The sequence below is a fragment of the Gekko japonicus genome, unplaced genomic scaffold, assembly GCF_001447785.1.
Source record: "Gekko japonicus isolate JY-2015 unplaced genomic scaffold, Gekko_japonicus_V1.1 scaffold3685, whole genome shotgun sequence".
NCBI classification, from domain to species: domain Eukaryota; kingdom Metazoa; phylum Chordata; class Lepidosauria; order Squamata; family Gekkonidae; genus Gekko; species Gekko japonicus.
In genome coordinates this window covers 98,110-116,036 of record NW_015169286.1, presented here as the reverse complement: position 1 = coordinate 116,036, position 17,927 = coordinate 98,110, and the positions used below count along the sequence as shown (strand labels likewise).

General features: G+C 47.2%; 1 protein-coding gene across 1 annotated transcript in view; it reads right to left on the bottom strand.

The window, feature by feature from the left end:
• LOC107114965 (melanophilin-like) overlaps positions 1–17,927 on the bottom strand; it is a gene marked incomplete at both ends in the record, with an annotated part of 30,264 nt that overhangs the window by 11,702 nt on the left and 635 nt on the right. The window contains 5 exons of the mRNA XM_015416572.1: positions 5,215–5,419; positions 9,355–9,480; positions 10,290–10,387; positions 12,268–12,306; positions 14,524–14,670. Coding sequence (XP_015272058.1) covers positions 5,215–5,419; positions 9,355–9,480; positions 10,290–10,387; positions 12,268–12,306; positions 14,524–14,670 — 615 coding nt within the window. The remainder of the gene's footprint in view (positions 1–5,214; positions 5,420–9,354; positions 9,481–10,289; positions 10,388–12,267; positions 12,307–14,523; positions 14,671–17,927) is intronic.

Below are 17,927 nucleotides of genomic sequence, written 5' to 3'. Positions count from 1 at the left end.
GTTCCCGCAACTGTGTATCATTCTGATTGAATGGGGGCGGGGGTGGCACACAATCGAAGGACGTTTAAAAGCGAGAATTAAAAAACAGCGAGTAGCAAATATCTCCATTTTTCTTAAGGAGCCCCTCCACTCAGCCAGGTTTGAATCTTACCTCCAGCTGGCAGGTAGGGTTGGGACACCTCCCAGAACTACAACCCAGACTAGAGAGATCAGTTTCCCCTGGAGAAAATGGCTGCTTTGGAGGGTGGACTCGATGCCGTTATGTACCACTGAGGTCCCTCCCCTTTCTAGACTGCAGCCTCCCCGGTTCTCTACCCCCAAATCTCCAAGAACAAGCTGAGTGAAGTGTCAGGCTGCCCAAATGGGGAAGCCCTTTGGGGAAACATTCAGTGAGTACAGATGACTTCTCTCTTGCAGTTTCATTTATAATTTCAGGTCGTGTCCTTCTGTCTCCAGAAAGGATGTTTAGTGCAGAGGCTTTCCTGTTTGGGGCTTTCTGCTTTGCTGTGCTCAACTCCCCTTTAGAAACCTTGCCTCTCAAAAGGCTCTGTTTTGAAACTGGCGAGAAATCTATTATTTGTGGTATTCGACAGCAAAGGGTAAACAACAGATTGGATCCAAAACAGCATTTACGTGGGGAGCGCGGGAGACATCTTTATGGACTTCCACATATTTGCCCTTAAAGCTACAATCCCACCCCTCACGCTCCATCCTACACTGTTCCCAAGGGTCCTTCGAGCAATTTTTCAAGTAGGGCTGCCAAATCCCCCCCGCCCCAGAGGCCCGTTCCCCGATGCCAGGGAATTGAACCCCGCCCCAGCATTCACGTCACAGGGAAGTGACGTTATGACGCCAGGCATGCTGGGGGCGGGGCCACGGCCATACAAGGGAAAACTCTAGTTTTCCCTTGTATGATCGTGGCCCTGCCCCCAGCGTGCCCGGCGTCATGACGTCACTTCCCTGTGACGTGCATGCAGCACGCGCGCACACTGGGAGCCGCGCAGGAGTCCCCCGCCGGCAAGGTAGGTAACATTTGGCAACCCTATTTTCAAGTGAACTGGAGGAGCGGATGGACTCAACCCTCAAATGAGCAACCCGGCTGAGCTGCTGGAGGTGGACTTGGTGCTGAGGACCACCAAGCTGATTGCTTTGAGGGACTGGGACATCCATGCTGAGTCCCCCTTGTTAGGTCATGCTATGGACATCATGGCTGCCATGGCGATCATGGCACTTAAAGTTGAGTAGGGGGCAAAGTCATAGGCTGTCTGTACTGAGTAGGGTTGCCAAGTCGCGGCAGGGGATCGCATGGCTTTGCAGAATCTCTGCCGCGGGAACGGCGAGACGCGTTGCACCCGCTGTCGCCAGGACATGATGCTACGCGTCGCTCTGGCAACGGGGCTCCAAACATAGCGTCATGTCCTGGCGATTTGGCGAGATTTGGGAGCACGACTACTGAGGCAGATCAAGATGGATAGCCGAGTTAGCCTGTCTGGAGCAGCAGAAAAAACCAGGAGATCATTAACACCTTCAAGACTAACAACAACCCTTCACAGTTCCGCAGGGCCGCAAAAACGGAGCTCTTTTGCCAGGCATTTAGGTAAGGAGCTGTGTTATCATCTACGCCCTGTGCCAATTCTATTTCCAGCCTGAGCCCGCCGATAGTGGATGTACCGCTGAATGCACTTTACCACAGCTATACCGTCATCATTATGTTAATGGTTTTAATAACTTTTGTGTATTTTATATGGATATTTATACTGCTGTCCTATCTATTGTTTCTTATGTAAGCTGCCCTGAGCCTGCCTCGGCGGGGAGGGCGGGGTAAAAAAATCAAATCAATAAATAAATAACATGTTGGAGACCCGGGTGCCGCATGACGGAGTGAGCTCCCGTCTCTAGTTCCAGCTCCTGCCAACCTAGCAGTTCGAAAGCAAGAAATTGCAAGTAGATAAATAGGTACCACTACAGTGGGAAGGGAACAGCATTCCGTGTGCCTTAGTGTTTAGTCATGCCGGCCACATGACCACGGAAACGTCTTCGGACAGCGCTGGCTCTTCGGCTTTGAAACGGAGATGAGCACCACAACCCTAGAGTCGGATTCGACTGGCTTTCGAGCAAGGGAAACCTTTACCTTTACTATGAGCTTTTGTGAGTCACTGCTCACTTCGTCAGATACAGCTAGAATGGGAATCACTCAGTCCTATTTATTGGAAAGCGGAGTGATTTCAGATGCCGAATGACATTAGCAGGCAAAGGACAACAGCAGGCAAATAACTCTGCATTGGGTGAGAAAGATTATATCTGTTTGTACCTGTGCAGGTCTCTTCACAAGGCTGATGGATTTCCATTCTGTACGGCTATTCTCCACGCTGATTACCCCTCTGCGTATCTCACCTAAATCCAATCATGGCTGCTATTGTTATTCACTCGCTATTGTCATTTGCCTGCTAACGTCATTCGGCATCTGAAATCACTCCACTTTCAAAAAAAAATTAGGACAGATGGACTCCCATTCTAGCTGCCTCTGAAGAAGTGAGCAGTGACTCACGGAAGCTCCTACCCTGCCACAAAATCTGTTAGTCTTTAAGGCGCTGCAGGACTCTTGCTCTTTCGAACTGTACTGAGGCTGTTACTGATGAACTGGTCACTTTTTTGAAGACGGGGACGGCAAAGGATGAGATGGTTGGACAGTGTCATCGACGCAACGAACATGAAATTGAGCAAACTTCAGAGGACGGCGGAAGACAGGAAGGCCTGGCGGGAGCTGGTCCATGGGGTCGCGAAGAGTCGAACTCGACTGTGCGACTGAACAACAAAAAACTGGGTGACTTTACTCAAACCCTGGGTTACTTCTAGAGAAATACAGAAGTCCAGAGGCACTTTATAGACTAACAATGATTTATCTCTATACGACCTTTCATGAGTCATGATCAAAGTGGAAATCTTACTTAATGGGGGAGATGATAAGGGGCAAGGGAGGACTTAAGGAAGGAAACTGCATCATGAACTTTTCAAGTGTATATCTGTATGGGGGGAAAAGACGTAGAATGGTTGGTGTGAATCCACTCATAAAACTTCAAAGTCTAGCTCTCTCTTTGAAAAAGAACAGCCGAAATAATGGATAAAGAGGGAGGTCAGAGATTCGAACAGATAAGCAAAGTGATAAATTTAAGTGAAAATTTACAGTTACTGGTCTAGAGTTATGGGCTGGTAAAACATGTTTAAGAACAATTAATTAAAGGTTCTTAAACAATGGGCCCTGTGGAGCTTTGAGAGATTGTAGCGAACAAGAAAATTCAAGTCTCTGTTTTAGCCAGGATAGCATGTAACATTTAATTTCTTGATGAGTTCTCACGCTGTATATTATCTTTGAAGGAGGTTTTTTTGGTAGAGCAGTTATTTTCAGTTTTTTAATACTCTGGTCCGGAGATATTAAAATGGTTTCCCTCTGGTTTCTGGATGATGAGGTTTTCCTATGTCCAATTTATGTTCATCGATTCTCATACACAGTGATCAGCATGTTTGCCTAATGTAGACAGTGGAATCATGGCATCATTGGCACAATGGTATATATTCAACTGGATGATGTGCAATGTGATGATCCCAGGATGGTGTACCTGATGTTATTATGTCCCATAACAGCCTTACCTGAGCGTATATGCAGACAAATTTGGCATCTATTATTTATTTTTACTTATTTTACAAGATTTAAACTCCACCTTTCTGCCCTTACACAGGCCAACAACAAATAAACATACGTAATAAAACTGCATCTTAAAAAGCATTAAAACCAACAAAAAAGTTTTAAAAATTAAAACCAGAACTAAAACACACAAATAGCATCATAAAAACAACAATTAAATCATTGGGCAGGGAGGAAGGATCACCGAGGGGATGTCCAACGAAATTTTAAAAAGTCTTCACATGCTAGCAGAAGATGCCATGTGTTCCCTCTAAGCCGTGGAGTCTTGTGAGCAAAAATTCTACTTCGTGGGCTACTGGCATTAAAGTTGTGAGCGAGCGATTTGGCTACTGCATAAATTAGTGTGCTCTGGAGCCCCATCCTTCCTGAGCTAAGACAAAAACGTGTGAGCTGGAGGCTAAAAAACGGTGAGCTAGCTCACACTAACTCAGCTCAGAAGATGCCATGACCAAGGAGGACTTCTCCCAGGTTGCCACCCACCTAATCTCAGACAGCAGGGGCACCCAGAGCACTGCCTCAGGAGATGACCACGGTGGTTAGGCAGATTGATAAGGGAGTAGGTAGTCTTTCAGGTATGTTGGTCCTGAAGCATATCAGGTTTTAAAGGTCAACACTAGCACCCTGAATTGTGCCCAGAAACTGTTTGGGAGCCAGTGTAGATAGGCCAAGACTGGGGTGATGGGTCCGTAGGATTTGGTTCCTCAGACTGCGCTCTGCTGAGTGGCCCGTGACTTTTAGAAGAAGAAGAAGAGATAAGAGATTGGGTTTATACCCTGCCCTTCACTCGGAGTCTCTGAGTGGCTTACAAGTGCCTTCCCTATGAGGTAGGTGGGGCTGAGAGAGCTCTGACAGAACTGCTCTTGAGACAACAGCTCTGTGAGAACTGTGGCTGACCCAAGGTCACATCAGCAGCTGCATGTGGAGAAGTGGGGAATCAAACCCAGTTGTCCCAGATTAGAGTCTGTGCACTTAACACTACATCAAACTGGCTCTTAGAGTTTTTTTCTGGGATGAGGAGACTCAAAGGGCCACTTTACTTCTGTGAGCCTGCCAAAGAATTCAGATCTTCTACTGAGGTCTTTCATCATGCCCTTACCCACCGAAGAGGTGGTCCTTTCTCTGGCGACACCTTTCTCCGACTTGGAGGTCTCACCTCACAATCTGTTTATCTGGCACATCTCATTAATCTTAGATACCAACTTTTTTTGTTCACCCAACTTCGATTATAGGGCTGGATTTGGGGTTGTTCTTCTTTTACATTTCTTCTATATTGAATCCTGGTCTTAGTAACTAATATTTCTAATAGTGGTTTCATGTATGCTATTTGGATGTCTACTTAATCGCTATCTCTGATTCGTCTTAATTGTGGGTTTTATCCCAAAGTCACTGCAAAAGACATTAGCTGAGATGCAGGGTATATTCTCTTTCAGATGAATTACACTAGCCATTTATTAAATGTCTCCCCGGGTGTTTTGCCGAATACAGCCTACAATCAGGTCACCAGAACTTACCAGACTTGGGGGTTCTTTCTAGGCTTTTAGTACGTGAGTTCACTGCAAGTTGAACCTCCGTGCTGAACTCGTGCTTTGGAGGGGCTGTGCGCCGCCCCTCTTCCTCCAGGATACGGTGGAACATGGCGGCCAGGTCTGCTTCTGCTACCATTGATTCCTTCCAGGCAGTGTCTTCTTCTTCATCACCTGGAAATTCTGTGAAGGTCTAAGGAGAGAGAATGCCTGTCAGCGTCTTGAAGCTGTCATCTGATCCCTCCCCTCATTCACCTCTCCCTCTGGAAACTATCCACCAACTTTTCCCTCCCTGCACAAGGAGGAGGAAGAGTAAGAGTCTCAGAGCGGCTTACAATCTCCTTTCCCTTCCTCTCCCCACAACAGACAGGTAGTGAGGTAGGTGGGGCTGAGCGAGCTCTTTGAGAACTGCCCTTGAGAGAACACCTCTGATATAACTTGTGACTGACCCAAGGCCACCCAGCTGGCAGCATGTAGAGGAGTGGGGAATCAAACCCAGTTCTCCCAGATTAGGGTCAATTCTTAACGACTACACCAAACTGGCTCTCAGAGCAGCTTACAATCGCCTTCCCTCCCCCTCCCCACAACAGATACCCTGTGAGGTGGGTGGAGCTGAGAGAGCTCTGAGAGAACTGTGACTGACCCAAGGTCACTCAGCAGGCTTCATGTGGAGGAGAAGTGGGGAATCAAACCTGGTTCTCCAGATTAGAGTCTGCCAATCTTAACTCCTGCGCCAAAATATTTCTTCCAATTCAAGAAGAAAAGGTCCTTGGAGTAACAACTTTGTTCTAAACGGCTGTGGGAAAGTTACATTTGTGCACCAAAGCGTTCACATTGCAGCTTCCCTGCTGCACTGATGCAGCCGTAGCAAACCCAATGACAAGAACTTATCTGGGGGGTGCAACTAAGCCGGCTGGAAACTAGTGTAAGAACTAAGTGGCTCTTCTGGTGTCACTCCTGCTGTATTTTGAAAAAATGGGCTGGTATTGTCCCAGCCCCAATTAACAGAGAAAGAAATTAAATCCAGCAAGACATGTGTGTTTTAAGACCCAATGTGACAGATAGGCCTCAACTAGAACACCCAAAGTTGTAGAGGACTCTCTGGTCTGTCAGATGTTTAACAGATGTAACACATGCTAACATGAGAAGAAACCATAAATTCCACCCATACTGTGACTCTGCTGTGTGGAAGAAGGAAGAAGTAATATCATGGCTCCGGTCACACGGAGAATTTGCCACGCGATGGGCACGAATGTCGGGCGGGTTTTCGGGGCGCGATCACCCCGCAACATCTGGGAAGCGTAGCGCACCTGTGGCCAACCCATGGCGTCCCGCCGAAGATGCAGAGTTAAAAAGTACCAAGGAAAGTGCACTAGTATCCGGAAAACCCGGGGCAGGGGTGGGCATCTGATCCCTGGAGCACTAGTATCCCATGGCATCAGGCGCCCGTCTACATCCCGTCGCAAACCGGATGTTTTTTGTAAGCACATGCGCACAAACATGAAACTGAAAGCAGTGCTGCTCCGCAGAACTGCGCATGCGCACAAACGCAAAATGTTGTGTGATTGCGCCACTTCTTTGCCACGCTGCAGCATTGCCGTGTGATAGCCAGCTAACAGCCTAAGCACAGAGACTCAAACCGTGTGATCGGGCTACCGCATTTTATTTTGCTCCAGGGTGAACAGCAACGCCTCCCCCCCCACCAGCGTTATCTGGCCCGTGTGAAATGGGCCCATCTACCTTTTTTGTTTTCTATGAGGTACTCTGGTCTATGGCTACCCGATACTAAACTCTTTTGAGGCTGAATGAAAGCAAACTCATTAAAATATTCCGATAGGCACCCATCAGGAGTAAGTGGTGAATACTGTTTCTACACACTGGAAGGCGTATACTCAGCAATGGACAATAAAGAATACACGTTAAACTTTAAAGACTACTTTATGGATCAAAACCTTGCTATATACTCTCTTCCACTTAATGTCTGAATAGAAATGGAACTACCAGACGCTGTCGGCTCAGCGTCAGACGGAATAAGGATAGAAGCCATTCAGCAATACAAACTGACCAGCTGAATTGACCGGCCCCTCCTCTTTACCTGGAGAGTTATCTAAACCTGTGATGTGTCTCCAGCCAAAAGAAACCGGGGTGGACAGAGGGCAGGAGGCCTCTGTGGCCACGCATCCATCACATTCACACATGTAAATCATCACTGCAGCAAGTGACAGGCATGCACGGATAAGCTGGCACCAGGGGAGAGATTCAGGATGGGCCCCAAGTCATTTTAAAGGCTGAGCCCGGTTTACTGACTTAATGGGGAATTTCACATTACCCAGTTTCACCCGGTTTCAAGCCAGTAATCATCCGTTTTGAAGTGAACTGGTACAGGGCTGCCATTTCACACAGGGCTTGCCCCTACCGGAAATGAGCCGGATCAGAAGCGGTTTGGCATTTCAGACTTGCACCACTTTGTTTTCCCGCCGTTTTCCTCCCGCGCGGGTGATCGATTTTTTTTAAAAAAACACAGTCAATTTATAGTGCTACAGCGCTATAGCAGTATAACAAAACACTCCATGCATTCCAATGGGATTGATATAATGCTATTCTGTTATACCGTTATACCGTTATAGCGCTATAACGCTATAAATCGAACGTTTTTTTAAAAAAAACAACCGGAGATCGCCCGCGCGGGCGGAGAAGGGCGGGGGAAAAGCGTATCGGAACCGGGAGAGGGCACTGGAGACCACTTGGAAGTGGATGACAGGTAAAACGATTCAGTCCCGGTTCCTAAACGGGACTGAAGCATTTGTGTATGAAATGGCAAATAGATTCCGGAAGGGAACCGGTTCTCAAACGGGTTCTGTCTGAAATGACAGACCAGAACCCATTTGAGAACCGGTTCCCTTCCGGAATCTATCGCCTGTCTGAAATTCCCCAATATTATTTTGAGGTCTCATTTGACTTTTTAACTGTGATAGGATCTCAGTATTTACCCTTTTACATGTGTTAAGTCAAACAGAAAACCATAGATTACTAGGAAATTAAATTTTCAGGGTGTTTTAAAATATTTTAATCAAAAGATCACTCACACAAGTGTGGCGTCAACCGCAGACATGGTGGAAGTCTAAGGGTTGAGCTCCCATCCCTTTCCCCTCTTTTACCAACTTACCTAATCGAAGCAACATCACTGACTTAGTTTAAGTCATGGGAAAGTCTAGTGGATCTAAAGGTGCAAGTCATGGGCTTGGTCTTTTTACATCAGTAAAAGCTTTTTTTCCTGTCAGGGGAGCCAAGAAACGGCACAGAGAGTAGGTTCCAAAATGGCCGCCGGGCTCAAAGAGCCCTCAGCTTCTGGTGTAGCTCTGACTAAAGAAGACCTCTCTGACTCCTTAAAGGTTTTCGAAGTGGATATATTAGACAAGAAAACCACCCTTCTTAAACCTATTGCGGATCGATTGGATGATACAAAAACTTCCTTGCAACAGGTTTCCCAGACCACGGAAACAGCGATGGGATTCGGGCTTACTGTCCAAGGAGAGGTGTACCTCCTATGAAAGATCACGTACACCATACGTTTGTTCAGAGGGTAGCTGTGCTGGTCTGCAGTAGAGCGAGATTCGAGTCCAGTAGCACCTCAAAGACAAACACGATTTTCGGGGTATGAGCGTTCAAGAGTAAAAGCTTCTTTCGTCAGATATCTCACTCCTGAAAGCATATACCTCAAAGATCTTGTTGCACTCTAAGGAGAGCCAGTTTGGTGCACTGGTTAGGAGCGCAGACTCTAATATGGGAAAACTAGGTTTGATTCCCCACTCCTCCAGATGCAGCTGCTGCTGGTATGACCTCGGGTCAGTCATAAGTTCCCTCAGAGCTGTTCTCTCAAGGGCAGTTCTCCAAAGAGCTCTCTCAGCCCCACCTACCTCACAGGGTGTCTGTTCTGGGGAGGGGAATGGAAAGGGATTGTAAGCCACTCTGAGACTCTGAGTGAAGGGTGGGGTAGAAATTCAATGTCTTCTTCTTCTCTTCTTGATTGAAGTATTTAAAAAACCCTGAAAATTCCAAGGAGAAAGGGAAAACGCAAACCCCCCCCCACACACACACACCAATCACAAGCTGGCTCCTCCTAAATACCTGAAGGCTTTCACTGTAGGGTCCTGGTGAAAGCTGCATAGACTGACGTCGCGACTGAGCAGAGTATTCAGAGTCCATTTCGAAGTCAAAAGGATGGACAGACAGCAGGCGCTTCGTCTTGCGCATCTTGGGAAGCACAGAAAGCAGAAGAACCCTGATTCCAAGGAAAATCCCAAAGGGCAGTAAAAGGATTCCACAAGATTTCTTGCAAAGGAGTGCCTTAAAACACAGCAATCAGCACCGAACCGGCCCTGGAATTTTAGGTCTGAGTTTAACTCTTGGTATTCTCTCCTGTGGAATCCTTTTTCAAGTCCATACAGTACAGTGGCAGCTGAGAGCTATTCCAGATAGGGTTGCCACCACCACCACTCCCGATGGGAGCGGAGTTTACCTGCTTCCGGGGGTCCAATCTGCCACCACTTAGCTGGCCAATGGGGGGAGCCCCACCCCCGAAGAGCTTCGCCACGCCCAACATGCCTGGCACGATGATGTCACCCGGAGATAACATCATCATGCAGGACACGTTGGGGGGGGGGAGACGCTCTAGCATCTGACAAAAACTCTATGGTAACCATAGAGGATCCTGGACAGCAGGTTGGAGCCCCCTGCCAGCAACAGGTAGGGACCTGGCAACCCTAATTCCAAATGCATTTATATTGAGCACACAGAAACAAAATCATAAAAATGCAAAAAAGAAAAAGAAAAGTAGAAGCGAATGAGAAGCAGAATATTCAATTTCAGAATTGCAAAGTGCAACAGGAGAGCCATTTCCCAAAGCCGAGAGAGAGAGAGAGAGAGAGAGAGAGAGAGAGAGAGAGACAGAGAGAGAGAGAGAGACAGAGAGAGAGAGAGAAGGATCCCTTCGTCTCTGCACTCTACAAAAGATTCAGCAATCCCGTAGCCCAGGAAAGCAGGCGTGTACCTTGGAGACTTACCCGTGCGTAACACTCGGCCTTCGCGCTATCAAGGACATCATCGGACTCTTCCTCCTCACGGCCATCGCCCCTATCGCTTCCACAGAGCTCGTAATCACCTGGGTCAGTAATAGCAAAAGGAAGGGCCATGATACCAACATGCTGGGCATATTCTGCCACGCCATATCCTCAGCTGCTGAGCACAAAGAAGGTTCAGTCCCCAGCACCTCCCATTTAGGGAGCCAGTCGCCACCACTGCCTCTCTCTTTTCTTTCCCCCCTTCCTCCTCCTCCTCCTCGCATGCGCCCCTTTCCCTCCCATGCGGGCGGCGAGGCAGGAGTCTCCAGCGGCAGCGCAGCCCCAGACGGCCGGCTCCGGGCATGTTCCACTGCTCCCCCACGGCATCATTAAGGTCCCCAACGTGCACTCTTTTTTGCAGTATTCGCTCCATAAGACGCACACACTTTCCCCCCCACTTTTTTTTTGGGGGGGAAGTGCGTCTTATGGAGCGAAAAATACGGTAGCTCTTCCTGGCAACTAACCCCCCCATATGTAATATTTGAGGAAATCTGTTTCAATGAATCTGAATTAGTGTACATATTAAGTCTCTCAGTTCTTGCTTGTACCCAGAATTGAACTTTATTTGTCTTGCAGGTGTCACTGGACTCAAACCTTGCTCCCACATCTGTTTGTTAACTCTTGTATTTGTATGCTAATTTACTGCCATTTAAAGATCTTTCTTACATTCTATCTCAGCTATAATCACCCAGTACTTATGTATTTTGACTCTGTATGGCCTTTCCTGGCAACAACCTCTACTCCCTATAAGTAATGGTTGAGGGGGTTCTGTTCCACTATAACTGAAGAAGTGTGCTTGCACACAAAAACTTATACATGAACAAAACTTTATTGGTCTTAAAGATCCTGCTGGACTCAAACTTTGTTATGCTACCTCAGATCAACACAGCTACCCCACCTGAATATAGGATAGAAGTGTAAAACATCTAGTAAAAGAGGTTCAAACACTTTCATGCTATTTTAAATGTTGATGGACTTCCCAGCAGGAGCAACACAACTGTCACGCCTGCTAAATTATCATACAGGATTTGTAGAACAAAGAAAAATGTCATTGTCCTCTGCATGTCAACAGAGTATAATATAAGGCTCCGGCTGTGATCCCACCTGCCAGAAGATCCAACATAGGTGTGAATGCCCGATGGATCAAAAGGGCAGAATCAGACAGCAACATCTGGGAAGCATCCTGCAGCCGTTGGCAACCCACTCTGCTCTGCCGCAGGAGCAGAGTAAAAAGACACCGGGGGAAATCTGGTAGGAAACGGGTTGCACCGGGCCACAGACGGACTTTCCTGTGTCTGATCGCTCCAGTGTGCTCTCATGACGTCGATCAGGCCATTCCGACTCCGTGCCGTTGTTCTTCCCCCCCTTCGCAGTATGCGCATCATCGCAAACTCCATGGGGATCCCTCAGTGCGGAGATGTGATTAATCGATTCCTCATTTAAGCGCATCGGAAACAAACAGCAAAAACCCCCAACCCCGAGTCACCTGCAGTCGTGTCTGATCATGCAGCGGCGGGCTATGCCTGCAGCTTCCAAGGACTGTGTGATTGTGCAACTGCGGGTCAAATTCCTCCGGAGGAAATAGCCTCGCTTCCCGCCCCCTGCTTTATCTGGTGCATGTGACTGCAAACGAATACTCTAAGGGTTAGAATCTGAGTAGATTATACACAGGATGTTAACTTGGCCCGTATGTTTGTTACAGAGAACCGAAACTTAGCCACAGACACAGTCGTTCTTTGGTCAATCTCCGGCATGAATATTCTTCTCCCTGATATAAATATGAAAAGCCCTGTTGGGCTCTGCTACAGAAGCATCTGGAAATTCAAGGACCAAGCAGGTCTTCAAGGAAGTGGTTCAGTGGCCAGAGCGTGTGCTACTGATTTCTTCAAAAGGACTAATTTTTTTTAAAAAGGTAACTTACGGTGGATGTCCGGCAAGCTGTACACTCTGTCCTGAAGTCCTAGAAGACGACGTTTGAGAGGAAAAAGACATTTTTCAATGGCGCTATGAAGTAGACAGCAAAGGTGACAAACAAGCAAGTCTTGGAGCGCATTAAGCCAGACATGCCATTAGAAGGAAAAATCACAAAACCGTGACTGACTTATTTCGGCCATGTTATGTGGAAGAACTCACTAGAAAAAGCAATTATGCTTGGACTGGTTAGCGGCAAAAGGAAACCGGGCTGCCAAAGAACACGGTGGCTAGGTACCATAAAAGTCGACACCAGCCTGAGCATGGAACGATGCAAAGGAACAGCACAAGACTGGAAAATGCAGAGAGAGCTGGCCCATAGAATTGCCAAGAGTCGAGCACAACGGAATGGCTAACAACACAACACAGGAGGAAGAAGCAAGGTGACAAACTAGCAGGAACATACTGACTGCAGCCCGCATTGAACGGCGGTCCAGAAGGGGGAGAACTGGTAGTAGCTTACATCTCTTATGGGCGCTAACCCGGATGGCCCAGGCTAGCCCGATCTCATCAGATCTCGGAAGCTAAGCAGGGTTGGCCCTTGTTAGGACTTGGATGGGAGACCACCGAGGAAATCCACAGTTGCTACACAGAGGTAGGCAACATGCCTTGAAAACCCCACAAGTCAGATGCGACTTGCCAGCACATTCCACCACCAGCAGCCAGTGTTCCCTCTAAGCTGAGTCAGTGTGAGCTAGCTCACAGTTTTTTAGCCTCCAGCTCACACAGTTTTGTCTCAGCTCAGGAAGGACGGCTCCAGAGCAAACTGATTTACACAGTAGCCAAATCGCTCGCTCACAACTTTAATGCCAGTAGCTCACAAAGTAGAGTTTTTAGTCACAAGACTCCACAGCTTAGAGGGAGCATACCTCTACAGTTCTTTCTGTCTCCCTCGAACCTGCTGCGTTTGTCACCTGACGGCAAGCTATGACAAAGGGAACCCAGCCGAGACACTTCCACGGCAGGATGGGCCTGTCCTAAGGCCTATTTGCCTATGATGCAAGGGGGAGGGGTTTACAGCCCGTGCTGTCACTCATTTGTTGTGAGCACCAATCATTTCCATTATTCAAACAAACAGAAGAAATGGGGCTTTAGGGTTCTGGCATCCATTCCTTCTGAAACAGACGCATGTCCCTGACAGGAAGACCTTTTTCTTTTTCTTTTTTAAAGTGGCACCTTTGGAGGAGGAGCTATAAACCTCCCAGAGCAACCTGCGCGGCTGGATGTCACAATATTACATTGAAAGTGAGGACAATTCACCAAAGCACCTGCCATAACCGATTCAGGATAATGATCGCTGAGCCATGTTTCCAAATGTCATCCAGAAAGAGGAAAAAGGAGGGGGGAGAAATGTAAAACTGCCTCACACTGCCATCTATTGGCCAGGTGCCCCCCCTTTTTTTTAAGATCAACCAGGTTTGAAGGGAAAAAAGGGAAGGGAATAAAACCTTTTTATTCGGAAAGAACACCATCGGCCAACCTTGCTATTTTAAGCATTCGGCCTGTCGGCTTTGAGAATGGTGTGGCCTTTCCATGGAAAACTTGCAGCGCTTTCCGTTGACCTTAGCTTGATCTACAACAGGAGCATCTTTTTACTTGTTGAGCAGGAGTGTTCAATCAGCGCTACCCGGATAGATTTCAGCTCTGGATCACTGTTAGTGCTTAAACAGTACATTACACAAGAACATGAAAACAGCTGTCCCGGTTCAGGATTGTCAGCTCAATATTCCTCCTTCTATAGAAGTCCGTTCCAGATGGTTCTGGAAGATCTAAAGGCACACTCTGAAGTGTTAAGCTGTTAAAGATACCCTTACGCATAAGGTTGGTTGGTGGCTATATCCCTGATGGGCCTTTCTAGAACGCTGCTGTACTTCTTCCGAATTAACTATAACTTTAAATACTAGCCTTAGTATTATGGTAAACAGCTCGATACAATTCAGTTTTTCCAAACCGCACACCACTGGTGATTAATTTCTAAAAAGAGAGACACTGGGACTCGAGCCAGGCTGGAAACCACACTCTTTGGTCTGGAAGCCAAGCCACTAATTCATATGTGTGGGAACAGACCAGAGTTACTCAGACATAATTTTGGTAATGGTACAGTGGCCGTTAATTCAGCACTCAATACTTCTGTAGGATCTTCAAAGAGAAATTTGAAATCTCTCGGAAATGACAGAGAGGATCTCACCAAGCCCCCTGCCAGTACCGAGCAAGGCAGGATTCGTTTTCTGTCCACGCGCCATCCTCCCGTAGAGAGACCGCATCACCTTCGCACTGCCAAAGCGTTTGAACCGGGATCTCACGTGTTCATAGTACCAAGCCAGAGATCCAGTCTTCACAATTCTGTCCAAGACAAGAAAGAAAGGGTTGTGTCGACATCAGGGAATATGGAGCCTCTCACGCCCTCAAATATGTTGCTGAAGAAGCACACAGGCCCCGACTTGGATAGCCCAGGCAAGTCCCATCTTGTCAAATTTCAGAAGCTAAGCAGGGCCGACCCTGGCAAGTACTTGGGTGGCAGACCTCCAATGGATACCAGGGCTGGGAGGCAGCTATCAAGTCACTTCTCTGGATGTCCTCCATGCCCCAGTAGGAGTCGCCATAGGTCGCCATGACTTCCAAGAATGGACACACAAACACACACATGTGAAAATACCAAAAAAGGCACACAGAATATGAACATTTACCCTTTTCTACTGTGATTCTCAGGCAATATTTGCCTTCAATAGATAGGGTTGCTAGGTAATCCTATCATAGAGTTTCTGGCAATTTCTAGAGCTACCCTTGTCACTTCTGGGTAGTTCTAGGAATCGCCAGGATCTCTGTGGTCAGAACTTCCTGTAAGTAGCCAAGACCTTATTTTTCTTTTAATTTTTTCTCCCCAGGAGGACCATTCCCCCCTCCTTTGGTCTCAGGGTCTGCCTGCCGATCAGGTGAGCACTGGTGGACAAGGGACCTGATTACCTGGAGAGCTCCTGCCATAAGTGAGCAAATGAGAGACCTTTGTACAGTACAGTCCTAAGACTTTGCCATTGGAGATAATACAGATTCTGCTAACCAATTAATGATAAAATTAAAGTATCATGCAACACCTTCTTCCTTGGTTCTGATCTACACACATGCATACATATGTACACATTATTTATATATGTATGGCATTTGCCAAGACGAACGACCAGCCCCTCAAAAGAGATTATATATCTAGATCTAGTTGCACACTGGAGAATCTGACACACACACACACATGTGAAAATACCAAAAAAAGGCACACAGAATATGAACATTTACCCTTTTCTACTGTGATTATCAGGCAATATTTGCCTTCAATAGATAGTGAGGGTTGCTAGGTAATCCTATCATAGAGTTTCTGGCAATTTCTAGAGCTACCCTTGTCACTTCTGGGTAGTTCTAGGAATCGCCAGGATCTCTGTGGTCAGAACTTCCTGTAAGTAGCCAAGACCTTATTTTTCTTTTAATTTTTTCTCCCCAGGAGGACCATTCCCCCCTCCTTTGGTCTCAGGGTCTGCCTGCCGATCAGGTGAGCACTGGTGGACAAGGGACCTGATTACCTGGAGAGCTCCTGCCATAAGTGAGCAAATGAGAGACCTTTGTACAGTACAGTCCTAAGACTTTGCCATTGGAGATAATACAGATTCTGCTAACCAATTAATGATAAAATTAAAGTATCATGCAACACCTTCTTCCTTGGTTCTGATCTACACACATGCATACATATGTACACATTATTTATATTATGGCATTTGCCAAGATGAACGACCAGCCCCTCAAAAGGGATTATATTGCTAGATCTAGTTGCACACTGGAGAATCTGTCTGAAGTGATACAGCAGTCAGAGCTAACCCCATTTCTCTACTCTCTGGGGACCCTGGGCCAGTCATATCCTCAGAGGACTGTTTTAAGAATAATAAAGCAGCCCCACCCTTATCTCCTTGGAGGAAGAATGGGCTAAAAAAGGAACAGTCAATAAAGTTTCATTCTCCATAGCTTTGATGAGAAAGTAAACTGAGACAATTCAGAAGCTGAGCTGCCCTCTGGTTCAGTTCAAACAACACATGAATCTAGGGCTTTAGACGTACTTAGTGAGCAGAAGGGGGGGATATAACTTTATTGATTGATTGATTTTGATTTCTAGCCCACCTGCCCCTGCAAGGCAGGGCCCTGGGTGGGTTACAACAACTAGTATAAAACCATTTAAAACAATTAAAACATAGTTCTACGTTATCTGAAAGCTATTCATGGGCACTCCATGAAACTGCTGAGCACTCGGGTTAGAACATACAAAAGGAAGTCCTTCTTCACCCAAAGAGTGATTAACGCATGGAATTCACTGCCACAGGAGGTGGCGGCGGCTACAAGCATGGACGGCTTCAAGGGGGAATTGGAGAAGCATATGGAGCAGAGGTCCATCGGTGGCTATTAGCCACAAGGTATAGTCAGGAACTCTCAGTCTGGGGCAAGGGATGCTCTGTATTCTTGGTGCTTGGGGGGGGGGACAACAGTGGGAGGGCTTCTAGTGTCCTGGCCCCACTGCTGGACCTCCTGATGGCACCTGGCATTTTTGGCCACTGTGTGATACAGAGTGTTGGACTGGATGGGCCATTGGCCTGATCCAGCATTGGTTTCTCTTATCTTCTTATGTTCTTAAATGACACAGTTCCCAAGATGGCAATCAGGCACAGTTTAAAGTGCTCCTGACAATCTAGTTGTGTGTGTGCCCAAGACAGACCAGATCCTGGGCAAGTGGGCAAAACCACCACCTAGGGTTGCCAGCTCCAGGTTGGGAAATACCTGGAGATTTGGAAGGTGGAGCCTGGGGAGGGGGGGGGACTTCGGTGGGGTAGAATGCCAGATAATTCACCTTCCAAAGCAGCCATTTCCCCCAGGTGAACTGATCTCTGTCACCTGGAGATCAGTTGTAATCCCACAAGGTCTCCAGCCACCACCTGGAGGTTGGCAACCCTACCACCACCAGTGGGGAATCAAACCAGGTCCTCCCAGATTAGAGTCCGCGCACTTAACCACGACACCAAACTGGCTAGTGCAACCTGTTATAATTTATGGTGTTTTAAGTTGTTTTTAATTGTTCTGTAATATTTGGTCTGATGTGTTTTAGAATCTCTTTTGTGATCCGCCCTGAGCCCACTTGTGGGGAGGGTGGAATAGAAATAGAAATGAATAAACAAACATGGAAGCCAACGGGCTTAGAAGGGTGGAGCTCTGCTTAAGACCGCACTGTGACCCCCGAAGTCCATCGCCTAAGGATCTTTAGCCAAGTGTATTAAGACTATGGTGCTGGAGAAGACTCTTGAGAGTCCCTTGGACTGCAAGAAGATCAAACCAGTCAATCCTAAAAGAAATCAACCCTGACTGTTCCCTGGAAGGCCAGATAATGAAACTGAAGCTCCAATACTTTGGCCACCCAATGAGAAGGGAGCACTCCCTGGAGAAGACCCTGATGCTGGGAAAGACTGAAGGTCAAAGAAGACGGGGACGGCAAAGGATGAGATGGTTAGACAGTGTCATAGATGCAACGAACATGAAGTTGAGCAAACTTCAGAGGACGGCGGAAGACAGGAGGGCCTGGCGGGA